This window comes from Colletes gigas, unplaced genomic scaffold (genome assembly GCF_013123115.1).
Source record: "Colletes gigas isolate AHSC1104 unplaced genomic scaffold, ASM1312311v1 Colletes_gigas_Sc00003, whole genome shotgun sequence".
NCBI classification, from domain to species: Eukaryota; Metazoa; Arthropoda; class Insecta; order Hymenoptera; family Colletidae; genus Colletes; species Colletes gigas.
In genome coordinates this window covers 3,784,632-3,799,915 of record NW_025106632.1, presented here as the reverse complement: position 1 = coordinate 3,799,915, position 15,284 = coordinate 3,784,632, and the positions used below count along the sequence as shown (strand labels likewise).

The window sequence follows — 15,284 nt, the reverse complement described above, 5'->3', positions numbered from 1 at the left end:
ATAAGTTCATTAGAGAATTTTTTTTCATCGTCGTCAAAGTCTTTCGACGGTCGTTTCTAATCCACGTGTTCGTCGAATGAACGCAAATGTCACGCAAATAAATGGTCCGACGAAAGAAACTCTTGTCGAAGCAATAACGATCGAGACGCGGATAGGTTTCCCCGGGTGTACAGTGTTTTCCAGCGATAAGAACGGGAAGAAAGCATCGGTCCAGAGAGAGGTATTGTTCGTTGCACAGCCAAGGATAGATTTCCGATCGACAGAATTATTTTCCAATTATTTTTCCACGCCCGATTGCTCGGCTGTGCGTTACTTCGCGAAGAATGTCAGCGTCCCGGCTAAGAGATCGAACGAATTCATTTTTGTCCCGGAAAGAAACGCTACCTTTTTCCACTTGTTCGTAAAATTATTTTTCTTACAAGAAACGCCTTGAACCTCGATTGCTTTTGTAATTCTTGGCGATTTTTTTCTTTACATCCGTGACTTCGTCGACGTTTAAAATTTCTTTGGATCGTAAAATGTGATGTGCAGAAACACAGGAATAAATTGTTGAAAAGTTAGTTTCCGGCGTGTGCAACGAGCGACTTGATAAAACTGTTTGCCGAATTATCGAACTAATATAGAAACTGCGTTATTTGCTCGTGACCAGTTTACGATGCTGACCACCGAAGGAACTTGGAATTCGCAAGCACTTGAAGTCTGTTGATAAAGCCAATATGATCCCGATATTGGAATTCGCAAACTCGATAAATTCCCTTCTTATCGGCACGCGGAATTTATGAGTCGTTCGTCACCAGTTATAGTGAAACATAAACGTATATACAGTTTTCGTTCTTAATAAGGCGTGACAAAATCTACTCCTTTATTATTATTATTCATTTATTAAGGGAATAAACCCCTGTAATATGCAAGGAACTACAAATGTGGATTTTACATGGTCAAACATTATCGCTTATAAAATTGTAACAAACTAAATTTGCAATACTTTGCAAGGATAATTTTAGACTTTGTAATGATTCTTTATGCATGCAAATTATTCACCAAATTTGGGGAAAGAAACAAGCGTGGAAAATATTGGAAAACATTGCTTTAAATTGTAACATTTTCTCAGAACGGTGAAAATTAAGCATAAATTTTAATTAAATCGTTTCACCGATAATTTCGAGAAAATAAAAATCGTAATTTTTTAGCGAAATACCGAGCAACGATAAAGTTTGCAACGAAATATCGGTCGTGTTCCGGGTATTCCTGTTGCGGTGCACGTGCGTCTTCCGGTCACGGGTTAATAATACTAATGTCGCCGTGGCGGGGTGTGGGGGAGGCCGGGGTGCAGGAGAAAACTGCAAAATTGGCAACTCGATGCAACCTGATGACATCAGCAGCGGTTCGTTCGGATATGGAGTTTAATGGGACAAAATATCATCCAGCAGAGCAGATAAAACGATAGGGATGCTCGACGGAAACGAACGGATGCGTCGAATCGGCAACTCTCGCGAATTCGTGAGCCACTTGATATTCGTGGCTCGTCCAATCACGGAGCTGATTGGATCGTACTTATTAAATCGCATTCGACCGGTCGATCGACGGAGCATCGTCTGTTATTTATTTGCCTCTATTCCAATTAAAGTTTCCGTACGTTTCGTCCGCCATCCGGTACGTCCTGCTCCCGGAACTTACAGCGCCCCGGAAAATATTGCAAACAATTGTAATTGCGATCGCGACGTTTCGAGCTTTTGGTCGATAACAACGACGAGGCTTCCTTCCGAAAAATCTACCGATTTTTATGCCAGCCGCGCGTCGGACGAGCTCAATTTTTAATTAGCAACGATCGATTCGATCGTCGAGGAATTCCTTGCACGCGCCCAATTTGTTATTTACGCCCGTTAAAAAGTAGGTTACGTTTCGAATCGCGTTGTGCAGGTTCCCTGTTTGTTCGCGTAGTTCTACAATGTCGCGGGGGAAGACAATTTTAACAGACGCTCGCTTTGTTTGAGTTGCTACCGGGCGGGCGCGGTTCGTTGCAACTTACGCGCAGCCTTAATTGCGAATAACGAAATTTACCGTTTCTTTGGTCGAAGCATCGCGTATTTGGGCGAGGGCAAAGATGTGCTTTTTTTAGAATGTCTTCAGAAAACGTAACAAACGTGTATAAAATGTAATAAATAGTTGACGTACATACCTGTCTCGTGAACGAATATTGCTCTTACAAGAATAATTATTGTTTATTATTGACAACAATCGATACGTATACGCATCGATGAAATATTGTTTTTTCAAATTCAACTAAATGGCGTTCGTTTGGGGGTGAATTATCGAATGGTTTAAAAAGAATTTTCTAAGGTCGTTTGACTTTAAAATCGTCGCGAGTATATAACGAATCAAGGCTCCGGGTGATTCTCATTAACTCTGTATCGTTGCATAAGAGAGCGATTGGGAATTTTGCGAAGTCGTAACGCGGAAACGTCGGAACGGAAGTTACTTCGGAGCGGTCGTTGGTATCGGCGTTGCCGGAATCAATGCGTGGTTTTGTGAAGGGGCGTTTAGCGGTGGAACGCAGGCTAGTCACGTATATACCGGGTGGCCCGATAACTGTTTTCGCATTAATATCCCCCGTAACCGAAGGATTCGATAAAGAGTTTGTCGAGAGAAAGTTGCGAGGCACCGAAGGGACCATTCTATCGCTCGGTTTCTTCCTTAAGGGTACTTTGGAGCTCGCTGAGGGTTTTTAATGAGATTCTTTACCTCCCTATGTAATGAAAAATAAATTTCCGTTATAAAAAAAAATTCTTTTTGTCGTCCATTATTACTTACTCTTGAATATTTTATACCTGCTCTTCGGGGGAATTGGTCAAACTCTAATACAAGCCATTTTTGTCTGCGTACATTTATATTGTGTTTACGCTATTCTTAATAAAATACTTTTATTAAATTAAAAACGAACTTTCGAATTATTTGTATGCTTGTTGCAAAATTATCGCAGCTCTGCATTTGAGATTTGTTTCGAACGACACATTCGACACAATTTGTATATTTATGTAGTTTGTGCAACGTTTTGAAGTATAGAACGAGTCGAATTGTCGTAGGAACGAATGTTCTCCGTGGTTGCCATAAAGAGTGCCAATTTCCATACTTCTGTCCGTGTAATTCGCTTTGACAAAGCAAAGGTGGCTATCTTACAGAGAAATTGCTATCGCTGTAAGATGATTGCTTCTGTATCGTGCAACTTTTGTTGGACAGTTGCCGTTCAAAGTCCAAAGTTTCGTAGATATTTCGTGGCGACGGTTACCGGACCACCCTATATTCTGTGGAACTTGTATCGAAGGCAAACGATCTCTGGAGTGGGCGAGCTCGAGTTTCGCAAAGCGGCGCTCTTTGAAGATCACTGATATCGGTTGACCGAGTCGAGGCAGACCGATTGACCGACTCTGGAACGGTTGGTTAGCCAAAGTGGCGGAAAATGAAGAAAACGCGCAATCCGGTGATCGGTTTCGGGATTTCGAAAGTCTCCAACGCGGTTAATTCTGTTACCGGGGAATCCAAACGACTCGCGAAAAGATATTCAAAATGTAAAACGCGTACGAGACGGAGAACGTTCGATCATTAAAAAAAGAATACTTTGGTTTCATGTGCGTGAGAAGTTCGATCACAAATATTTAGTCCAAATTTTAGTACTAATATTCCTGTTATAGTCTTCGAAATAACTCGAAAACTAAACAATAATTTAGATGGTGCGTGCTTGGCGAGAAACTTTGACGCGTGTTTATTCTAGTCAAACCAAGCATTCTGTATTTGAAACTAACGTTATCGCCCTGGAGGTGTAGGACCCAGACCTACACCTAATTCAGATCTAACCCAAACGTTGGTTCTCTCCAAAGTATAAACAGAGTATTTATCCACGTGAAAATTCTTAAACACAAATAATAAGAACTTAACGATTCGATGCATCGTTTCTAAACCTTTTCTGTGCGCGAAATGCTGCATTCTAGCAATCTAGGGGGCGGGAAATTTATTTGTGTCTCGCGAAAGTCTACGGAGAGATCGGGGATCGGTGAGAAACGATTTCGAATCTTTGCGTCGACGTGCATCCGATTTCTCTAGGGGTGCGTGAGTGTTTTCCCCGTCGTTCTTTTTCTTATTTTTCGTCGCCCGAAAAAGGAATCGTCGTCGGTTAAGATGGGCCGCCGGTAGCGAGCAGCACGTTCCCCAGCCCCCCGTCTCTTTTCCTATTACGCGACATTTACCCGGAAAAATAATGTCTGTGCACATTTCACTCGCGTTATCTACTCGCCGGGTTGCTTTCTGTTCCTCTTGCTTTCCGCCGGCTACGCGAGCTGAAACGTGCCAAAAGAGCCCTCCGCCGACGTCATTATCTGACGAGCTCTTTGCGATTCACAATTTTTGACGTTTCCCCGGGAAAAATCCGTCGACGTTTGCAGAATCTGCAACTCGGTTTACCGGTATGTACCATCAATCGCGAAGACTCGCTCTTTCAACGACCAATTACGGTCGTGGCAGTTTTATCTACGAAGGCCCTACAAACAGAATATGTTTAAATATTTTCCCCGAGAAAACTGCACGCGAGTTTCAAATGATTCGAATCTTTCTAATTTCAAAATTTATTCCCCCTCGATGCAGTCTGTGTAAAACGAACGATTCTCGGCGTGCAAGTTTTATCGATATTATTTTTGTTGATTAGGATTATTAATTAGGATTAGAAACACAGGGTTAGGTTAGCGAATCGTGAGAAATATACAGGATCAATATTCGATCGATATCGTCGGGCCCTGCTAGCCCCGAGTACAGCATTGACGGTGTGCGCATGCGTACGCAGGAATCCAATATGGCCGACTTGTGTGCGTACGTGTTGTCAGCCGTTCTGTGCTGTCTTTTCTGTTTAATATATATCGTTTAATAGTGTTCAGTTTACAATAATTGTGTGTCAACAATTAATCCCTGATTCAACCTTGTTCCCCGCTAAACACCTGACAGAAATGTATGGCGAGATCATCGTGAGTTCAAAGCGAGAATACGAGCGTCGACGCTTCACACAGTAAGAGAATGCCTTTCTTCATAATTTTACAATACATTCTCTCAAATTCATCATGAACAGAGTCGAAAAGTTAACAAAAATTGTACAAATAATTCGACAAAACATAAATACCCGTACTTTATATAAATGTGTTCGAACAAGTAATGGTTGACCCGTGACAGAGATATAACCTCTAAACTATCTTTGATCGTCGCAAAGTAACGACATTAGCTTTCGAGTAAAAGTTTGGTCTGTTGGTATTAAACGATGCAAAGAGTTCGCTCGAAACGAAACGAAACCGAGGAATGACGAGAATGTTACGACGAAAGTTCCAGTGACAATAAAACGTATAAACGTATGGCGTACGAAGGTGGAGGGGGGTCGCTGGAAAAGGATGGTTAAAGCGGAACTTTAATTGCGATTTAGTCCGTCTTTTGTTCTCGAAAGAACAATTAACAGTTTTTTAACAAATTAACGACGATCGTTGGGTTTCTTCGGGGATTTACGCAAATTCTGCGTTCCGCGGAAAAGATTCTCATCAGAGTACGGGATGAAATCCCTTCGCGTCGTCGCCCGCGGCTCCCAGCTCTGTCTACAGTCCTCCCTTTCAGCCCGTCCGTCTCTTCGAATATCTGCCAGCTGTCATTTGTCTTTCCCGCGAATGACACACGGCACACGTGTTTCCTAATCTGTCTTTGTGACGTAATGAACGCGTGCACTCTGCGGTTCGCGCGGCCGACGACAGCCAACGGGGCGGAGACGCCTTGCTGTCTACCTCCTCGTGACGCGAAGACTTCCGATCCCACCATTTCACGAATTTCCCTCGTAATTAGAATCCGTTTCCACGTTTCACCGCACGGAAATGCGGTTAACGAGCTTAAATTTATCAGTCGTTTCATTTTACAGGTATTTTATAACGGAGTACTGACAGCTTTCGAGGGAAACTTTCTTCACGACGGACACTTCGCGTGCTCGCCACCAGAGGGCCACGCTCTCGTATCTCTCGCAAACGCTCGACCTAACCTTCTCGTTCCTACATATACGCTCTTCGACTGGTTTATTGAGCAGTGAATGATAGATATGGCGGTTAGGACGAAGCCTTGATTACTTGATGAAACGATTTAGTGATTCTTGAGCATACACACATGGTCATATACTGATCCATGATCATGTAATGTGTGCTAATTTCTGGAATACTGTAGAAGTATACAGTAGACGGTAAAAAATGTTGTATTACTAGCCTGATTATTGCTTATTAGTATTAGAATATAAGTACCATTGAAAGTTTGATCTGAATCGATTTAGAGATTTTCGAGCATATACACATAGTCATATATGGATCCATTAACATGTAAATGAGCTAATTTCTGGAATACTATAGAAGTATACAGTAGACGGTAAAAAATGTTGTATTACTAGGCTGATTACTGCTTATTAGTATTAGAATATAAGTACCATTGAAAGTTTGATCTGAATCGATTTAGAGATTCTCGAGCATATTCATATAGTAATATTATAGAATACTATGGAAGTATATATACGTAATTTAATCAAGCAATTGTTCCCACGTGCCTAGTAGACGGTAAAAAATGTTGTATTATTCTCCGTGGACTTATATTAGTGTCCGCGTCGATTGCTAACACCCAGTTCGTTCGCACGTTGTTCATCGATCGAAGCTCTTCATTAAACCGCCGGTCCGTTATTTAAAAGCAATCGGTCCGCGAGCGTAAGAAAAATGCAACGCGTGCTTGAAAAACGCGGGGCCGCAGAGTCTATTGAAACGACCGACAAGAATCACGGCCGACAGAAATTAGCATGAAAACGCAATCGATCAGCAAGGGCGCGGATTTACGACAAACCGTCTGAACGCGAACAGTTCGTCCGTGGCCACGTAGCCCTGGGCAATTCGTCACGACAACGTTCCTCTTTCCCTACCGAATTATCATTCTTTTTTTCGACCATTATACAGGGCAGTCCATAGATTACACAGGGCTTTTAAGGGCGGAGGGGTTTAGCATTTTCTTACGAAGGCAGAAGGGCTCCCGTTTTACGATAAGAATTTCCCAGGGTTCCTAACAAGAATTATACTGTTTTTATTATAATTTTTACCCGAGAAAGAAAATACCTCTTCTTCGAGAAATCGATTTCACCGTAACGCTCGCGGAGATTTTTTAAAAAATTTGCGGAATGTTGTAAGTGTCGAAATCGCTGGACGAAAGGTCACTGGAAACGTTGAACAAAGTGACAGCTAACAATTGAACGTTTAACACGATCGGGCCGAAATGCGAAATATTATTGTGATAAATCGTATTGCGTTCCATTCGACTATGTCTCGCCATTTATACGAGCCGGTGCGCGTTATTGAATTTCAAAATATTTCCATCGGTAAACCGTCGTCCTCTCCTATTTCGGATCTGTTATAAATGCGCGTCAACGTAAAGAGATGAAAAAAAAATCACTTTTTATTTTTTATATTATGACAAATGAATTTTTCCATTCGCAGTTTGACAGTATTTTATCGAGAAAAACGGTGGTTCGACGCTGAAACGAACATTTCCGACGACTCTTCATCGCGTATCTTTTCTCGATTTATTAAATGTTTATCGAATGACACCATCTTTGTTCCAAGTCTATTTACATAATTAACGAGTGTCTTCAATTTTTATTCTCTTTCGTGGTAATTTCTGAGAAGCTTCGTTCGCTAGAATAACCCAAATATCAGTCGGATGTTCATCTCGTCGCGAGAGCACAATGCGTTCGTTCGTATGTGGATTCCGCAATCTCTGTTTATGGTAACAAACACAGGCTGGTTTACTTTGCCGTGAAATGTCACGTAGGTAGAAACAGGAGACACCCATTCACGAATAGTATGGTGCTGGATTAATCCTTTGAGGTCCTATGTCGAACTGGACTCGGTATTGTATTTCGTTTCAGCCGGTCCTATGTCGGAGTCAACTCGACCTCAAATTTTTTTACTACTCGTATATCCAACTTAAGATCATTTCATTGGTATTTATAATACAACACGATTAGAACAAAATCAAGTCCATTTGTATTTATATTAATCGTTCCTTATTATTAAATTCTCACAATAGTGAAATATTGATAAAAGAAACATTTTTACTGCTCGTATATCCAACTATTTTAGTATCATTTCATTGGTATTCATAATGCAACATGATGAGAACAAGATCAAGTCCATTTGTATTTATATTAATCGTTCCTTAGTATTAAATTCTCACAATGGTGAAATATTGATGAAAGAAACATTTTTACCACTCGTATATCCAACTATTTTAGTATCATTTCATTGGTATTTATAATGCAACACGATGAGAACAAAATCAAGTCCATTTGTATTTATATTAATCGTTCCTTATTATTAAATTCTCACAATGGTGAAATATTGATGAAAGAAACATTTTTACCACTCGTATATCCATCTATTTTAGTATCCTTTCATTGGTATTCATAATGCAACATGATGAGAACAAAATCAAGTCCATTTGTATTTATATTAATCGTTCCTTAGTATTAAATTCTCACAATGGTGAAATATTGATGAAAGAAACATTTTTACCACTCGTATATCCAACTATTTTAGTATCCTTTCATTGGTATTCATAATGCAACATGATGAAAACAAGATCGAGTCCATTTGTGTTTATATTAATCGTTCCTTATTATTAAATTCTCACAATGGTGAAATATTGATGAAAGAAACATTTTTACCACTCGTATATCCAACTATTTTAGTATCCTTTCATTGGTATTTATAATGCAACAGGATGAGAACAAGATCAAGTCCATTTGTATTTATATTAATCGTTCCTTATTATTAAATTCTCACAATGGTGAAATATTGATGAAAGAAACATTTTTACCACTCGTATATCCAACTATTTTAGTATCCTTTCATTGGTATTCATAATGCAACACGATGAGAAGAAAATCAAGTCCATTTGTATTTATATTAATCGTTCCTTAATATCAAATTGACACGATGGTGAAATATTGATAAGATAGATAGCTGATTTGGCGAATGCTTTGTTTGAAATTGAAAAAAGTGAACATTCAGCCAGTAGAAATTCCACCCTTACGTTATAAGGGATTACCTTGAACTTGTAATTAAAAACTATCGTAACGATCGGTTGAATAATAACAATAAAGTGTATCGCAAGCAAACCGTGGAAGATTTTCAGAGAGTTCCGGCAAATTGTTACGAACGAATCGATGAGAATTCTATTTTAGCCGACCACGGGAATTCGCTAATCATTGAAAAGCGGTTTCGACGTCCCCTTGCCCCCGCAGGAACGTTAATTAAAAATATTCATTAATTGTATTCCCCGGCGTCAGCGAGTTATGCGCTTCCGCGAATTAAAATCGAATTTACCGTTAATTCCGCGGGAGCCTCTGTGTTCAATATAAATAAGCCAGACGCTCGGGCGGGCGATTTCGGGCCGGAAATTCGAGGAAAAGTCGAACGAGCTTCGATAATGGAATCTAATTTCCAGGAAGCGTAAATCATAAGAAGACGCGTTTCGATTCACGCGCGGGACGATGCATTTTTAATTAGGGACGAGGCGTCGATAGCGGCGGTACCGCGTAGCTTTTAATTAGCGCGCTTCAATCTGCCCCCGGTTACCGCGGAAATTGCGGAAATAATATCTCCGTCGACGATCGCGCGTGCGTATTTCCTTCCTTTTTTTTTCCATCCTCGCGTTTACTTTCTCGCCGCTTCCGGTAGACCGACGGACGCTGAACGATGAAAAACGAACTTCCGGAAACAACGATGGCACGCGTGCTAATCGATCGTTGGAATAATTCATCGTTAATGGTTTCGATCGTAATTTGCAAAATGAATTCTAGTAACCTTGCAACACTCCTCGAACTAAATATTCCAATTGTAGAAACAAATATCTACTGTTAGTACTGTCTATAGCGAAATAAGTGTTTTCCAAATGTCTTATTATCAGATAAATTCTTATGGGAATGATTTCTTCTCGATTTCTATTTGTCATTTTGTGCGTCAGACACGTGGTCTTGTCTATAGCGAAAAAAATTGTTTTCCAAATAAATTCGTATGGGAATGATTTCTTCTTAATGTCTATGTTCTGTACGTCAGTTGCGTGGTTCCGTTCTCCGCGTGTTCGAATTTTTCCCGCCACGTGCGCGCGCACGTTTCGACGATACACGGCGGGAACAAGTCGAGAAAAAAGAATCGCGCGAAAAGTAAAGGGTGTCGAGGTAGGGAGCAAGGGCGGAATTTCCGAAATATTTTTGACAAAAATATTTGGGGAATCCGGTGGCGTAACGTGCCGCGAATTCTCCGGTGGAAATTTATGGATCCCCGAGCGAGTCTCCGCGTCGCGTTTCGTAAGAGGCGAGAGATATAATTACGACGCTAAGCGTCTAGCAGATGCCGGGGAATGGTCGGGTTGGATCCAGAGGCTTTCGTTCGTTAACACCGACGCGCGATTGCGCGGATAGGAGTTTAAAATAACGAGAGTGAATCGATGCAATGCACCCGTCGAAGACGATCATCGTTTAACTTTTTAGCGATTGCTTAGCCGCAATTACTTCGATAATCGCTCGTTAACGGCCACCGAGGGGGATTCATTATTCGCGTGTTATTCACTGCTAACGCGAGGGAGAATATTTACATAAAGATTCGTGAGATACAGGGCGACTAGCGACCGCCGTCGAAAGAGAATAATGCGCCCGTTCTCGCGTGAAATATACCGCGTTGTTTACCGGGTCATTTCGAATCGATAAATTTATAGAAAGTTAAATCGAGCGAATAAAATTTGCTCTACAGAGTTTCTGACGTTTCGATGTTCATTTTAGCATTTTTTTTCCTCGTGGTTATTATATATAATTTAGCGTAAAATGATAAAATTGATGAAATTTTCGTATTTTTTTATTAGAAGAAGAAAATAAGTAATTCATAGGAATTAGAGAATGAAAAACTTTTTTAATTACATGAATTCTGATTTCGAGTGATTGCGCGTATTGGCAAAGACAAAGGAAATTCCTAGTCGGTAAATTGGTTAACCATCGGTAGAACTCGGCTGTTGTTATCGGGGATCAGTTTTTTCTGACAAATTGTTTAGAGTTTTCTATAAAAATACACATCGTATTTAACTTTTATTTTTGATAGTGTATTGTTTGCTTAACAATGTTATAAGTTCAATTCAAAATTTAAACATAATACGAAGTGTAAATTCTGTCATTGTGTCCTAGAAAAATTTTTTTTTAAGAAATGAGACTTAAAAAATCATTGAAAGGCAGTGTCAATAGAAGTTACACGGTTAAAATAATTTCTTAAGAAATTTCTTAATTTCTTGTATTTGTTCGTCGACAAAAATAGTTGGAGGATTAGAAATAATTTCTTACCTTCGAAGCGAGTATTAAATGTCAGCAAGCAGGCTGTCTTTATTTAGAGTTAGGCAATATTTATCGAGTCCGCGGCAACTGTCGCAAATAACTATTTATATGCTGATTCGTATCTTACAAAATTTACTAATGGGTGGGAAAAGGTCAGCGTTGATGCGCGATATTTGTCACATTAATGCTTACAGATATTTCTAGAGTAACTGGAAATAATTGCGGCTAGAGGGCCGTTCGATAATTCGAGAGAGAAGCTTTATCGAGTTATTTAGGAAAAGTGGCATGTATCTAGTGGCCATTATTACAACGCTGATAAATTTCTGATGAAAAGAAATTGCTTTTGAGGCCTCCGAATTTAAAACAAAAAATTTCAATATTTGATTCGGTTTAAAATAAATCTATACTTCACTGGAAGTAGTACAGCCATGCGTGCAATCAGACATATCGATAATAAATCGTATTTCGGATGAAATTAGTTGTATTTATATTCTGTTCGCATTCGAGTCTTCAAAACTAAGTGATACAAGTAAATTTATGATGAGTCTTGGCATTGTTAATGACTTAAGGCAGTTTCAGTAGTATAAGCACATACATAGTCAGACGTGCCCAGAACAGGGTCAATTTTAACGCAGAAAAAATTGTTTGTTCCTCACATACCGATGATGATAAAATATCTCAGAATGTTGTATTCTTTCAATAAATTTTCATCGAGTCGCAATAATTCATTGGATTACCGTGCAATCGGCACTGAACGTTAATAGGCACACAACGTTGGTTGCACTTTCGCTGATGAAAATTGTCAAAAACAGTTAAAGTTTAATACCAGCTGGTCGGGAGACTGGCGGACACACGTTGTTCGATCACTTTTATTTCTGTTTGCCCGCAGGCAGTTATATCGGGGCTTGTTTCATCGATATCCGTGTGGACTTTCCAGTACTAAATATATTTCAGCGTGAAATCTCTATAGCCTTGCTCTCTGTAGAGCGTCACTGTGGAATATAAATGCCAGCATTAAAGAATTCATCGACGAACCCCGCAATGCTCGAATCTAATTGTTAAATCAGAAGCATAAAAATACATTTCTTATCGTTCGATGCAGAACTCGTTCCGTTATTGTTGTTGTTAAAGAGCTCGAGCAACAAGAATATCGTGGCCAAGAGACACCGTAATAGATTCGTTCCTTAAAATCATCCACGGTATTTTCCCCTATTTCGCATGACGAATAACGCTCGCTGACAAGAAAGATTCCCGGGGCGGTGGGGTTGGGGGGTGACGCCGGAGAAGAAACGACGGGAATCCAGGGACAAGTTTCATCGCGGGGGCAAACTACGGACATCGTTCACCGGGACACGCACGACAGAAAGTAAGGAGGCGCTTGCAAAAGGACAGGAATGCCGTGTCGAAGGTACGGTGGAAATGGCCGGGCGACGACGACGAGGTGTAGGTTTACACTTGGTCCGTTAAAAGGTCCGCATTCGTCCGCTTTTATGAGAGTCCAACGAGACGAAATGGAATCGTACGTTCCTTTTCACGACAGTCTACCCCGGGGGTCTTGCCAAACAAGAGGATCGAACCGATAGTCTGGGTAGCGCCAAGATTTCTTTGATCGGCTCCCTTCTGCTTTAATCGATCCTCTGGCGCGGGGGAACGGGAGTTCAAGACGCTCCTGCTTTCCGATTTCTTTACTCGTATGTCAATAGAGGACGGAATTTTTTTAACGGAAGCGCGATCCAACACGCGCGTCTCGCACCTAGTCAAAAGAATAGCAGTCGGTTTTATAATGTTCGCGCGATCGCGTGGAAATTTACTCATTTTTATTGGTGTCTTCTCGAAACTCTTCTAATTGTACATTTCATTTAATAGCAACAGTGAATAGTAGTTTGCAATATATTGTAGTCAAGTATCTGTAAAAGACGTGTCGTGAAAAGTAGTAATATTATCGAAAGAAAATTATTCTCCTTCAGAAATAGCTATTAGTAGAAGTTGGAAAGTTGTCAACGACTTGGAAATCCAAAATTTAGGGAAATAGAAAACATGGACGATCTTATTTCAGTTGTTCGTTATCACAATTCTTCTAATTGCATATTTCATTTAACAGTGAATAATATAGTTTATTAATAATAGTTTGCAATATAGTATAATCAAGTATCTGTAAAAGACGTGTCGTGAAAAATAGTAACAGACACTGGAATATAAACAGTTTGAATATTATCGAAAGAAAATTATTCTGCTTCAAAGATAGCTATTAGTAGAAGTTGGAAAGTTGTCAACGACTTGGAAATCCAAAAATTTACGGAAAAAGAAAACATAGACGATCTTATTGCAGCTATTCGTTACCACAATTCTTCTAATTGTATATTTCATTTAACAGTGAATAATATAGTTCATTAATAATAGTTTACAATATAGTGTAGTCAAGTATCTGTAATAGACTTGTCGTGGAAAGTAGTAACAGATACTGGAATATAAACAGTTTGAATAATATAGAAAGAAAATTATTCTGCTTCAAAGATAGCTATTAGTAGAAGTTGGAAAGTTGTCAACGACTTTGGAAACCCAAAAATTTAGGGAAAAAGAAAACATGGACGATCTTATTTCAGTTGTTCGTTATCACAATTCTTCTAATTGTATATTTCATTTAACAGTGAATAATATAGTTCATTAATAATAGTTTACAATATAGTGTAGTCAAGTATCTGTAAAAGACGTGTCGTGTAAAATAGTAACAGACACTGGAATATAAACAGTTTGAATAATATAGAAAGAAAATTATTTTGCTTCAAAGACAGCTATTAGTAAAAGTTGGAAAGTCGACAGCGACCTGGAAACCCGCAAACTTATGGGAAACAAACGACGTGGACGATTATAACTTTACCAGCACGTTAGAAACTTACCATTAGAGTGAAATGATTATAAAGTGAACCATGTAAACCTGAATCATCTCATCAGAGTTATTTATGACAACGAAAGACGAACTGAAAGAATGCATTTCATTGGAATAGGAAAAAATAAATAAAAAATGACGTAGAAGTTTTTTAAAATAATTGGATGCTTCGTGGAATGTCAAATATCGATTTCTCTGGGCAAACAAATTCGAACAGATTTAGAATAATTCCCCTGAATAAATGGATTTTGTTGGACGATCCGCAGCATTTTAATGAGCTCCCTTCGTTCACGCGCTTTCAGTCACCATATTACGAGGGATAAATAATCGTCGATCATATTTATTATCGTGATTGCAACTAATTTCAAGAGGCGCGGCCACGGTTAGCAATAAAACTGATAAAGTAATGCAAAACTGTTCGCGATCGGCGCAGTAGTGGGGCTCGGCATAAATCGGTCGCAGTGGAATAGGGGCGTAAATAGTCAGCCGTATCAGCGAAGTAATAAATTAAATGGTAAAATGGATATTTTACCGGGAATAATCAGTATTATTTATAACCCTTTTATTTGCATCTGTTGGTAATAGCGACGTCTGATTAATTTAGTATTAACGCGTTGTGTGTGCCACGTAACCGATAACACTCGTTCGTTCGAAACAGAATTTTGAAAAGGAATAGTTTTTTTGCTCTGGGAAAACGAAGGGAAACGGAACACAACGAATTGATTATCGCGATCTTCCTTTTTAATCGATTTCGAAGGTCTAGGTAATCTATTATTAAATAAAATTGGGGCGGTATCCGGTGATTATAACAATTATAGATTTCAGTAGTAATCATTATTATTGGTTTGATAGGTGATACATCAAATAGATTGATTAAACAAATATTAAATTACTAGATATCGAGTATGTAATTATGAAGACCACGGTCGAATTTCCTACTAAATAAAATCGCAATTATCGGAGCCCTTTACATCAACTGAT

General features: G+C 39.4%; 1 protein-coding gene across 1 annotated transcript in view; it reads left to right on the top strand.

Moving 5' to 3' along the window:
- Positions 1–4,840: 4,840 nt before the first annotated feature.
- LOC122404745 (carbonic anhydrase-related protein 10) overlaps positions 4,841–15,284 on the top strand; it is a 252,581-nt gene continuing 242,137 nt past the window's right edge. The window contains exons 1-2 of the mRNA XM_043408967.1: positions 4,841–4,853; positions 5,015–5,050. Coding sequence (XP_043264902.1) covers positions 4,841–4,853; positions 5,015–5,050 — 49 coding nt within the window. The remainder of the gene's footprint in view (positions 4,854–5,014; positions 5,051–15,284) is intronic.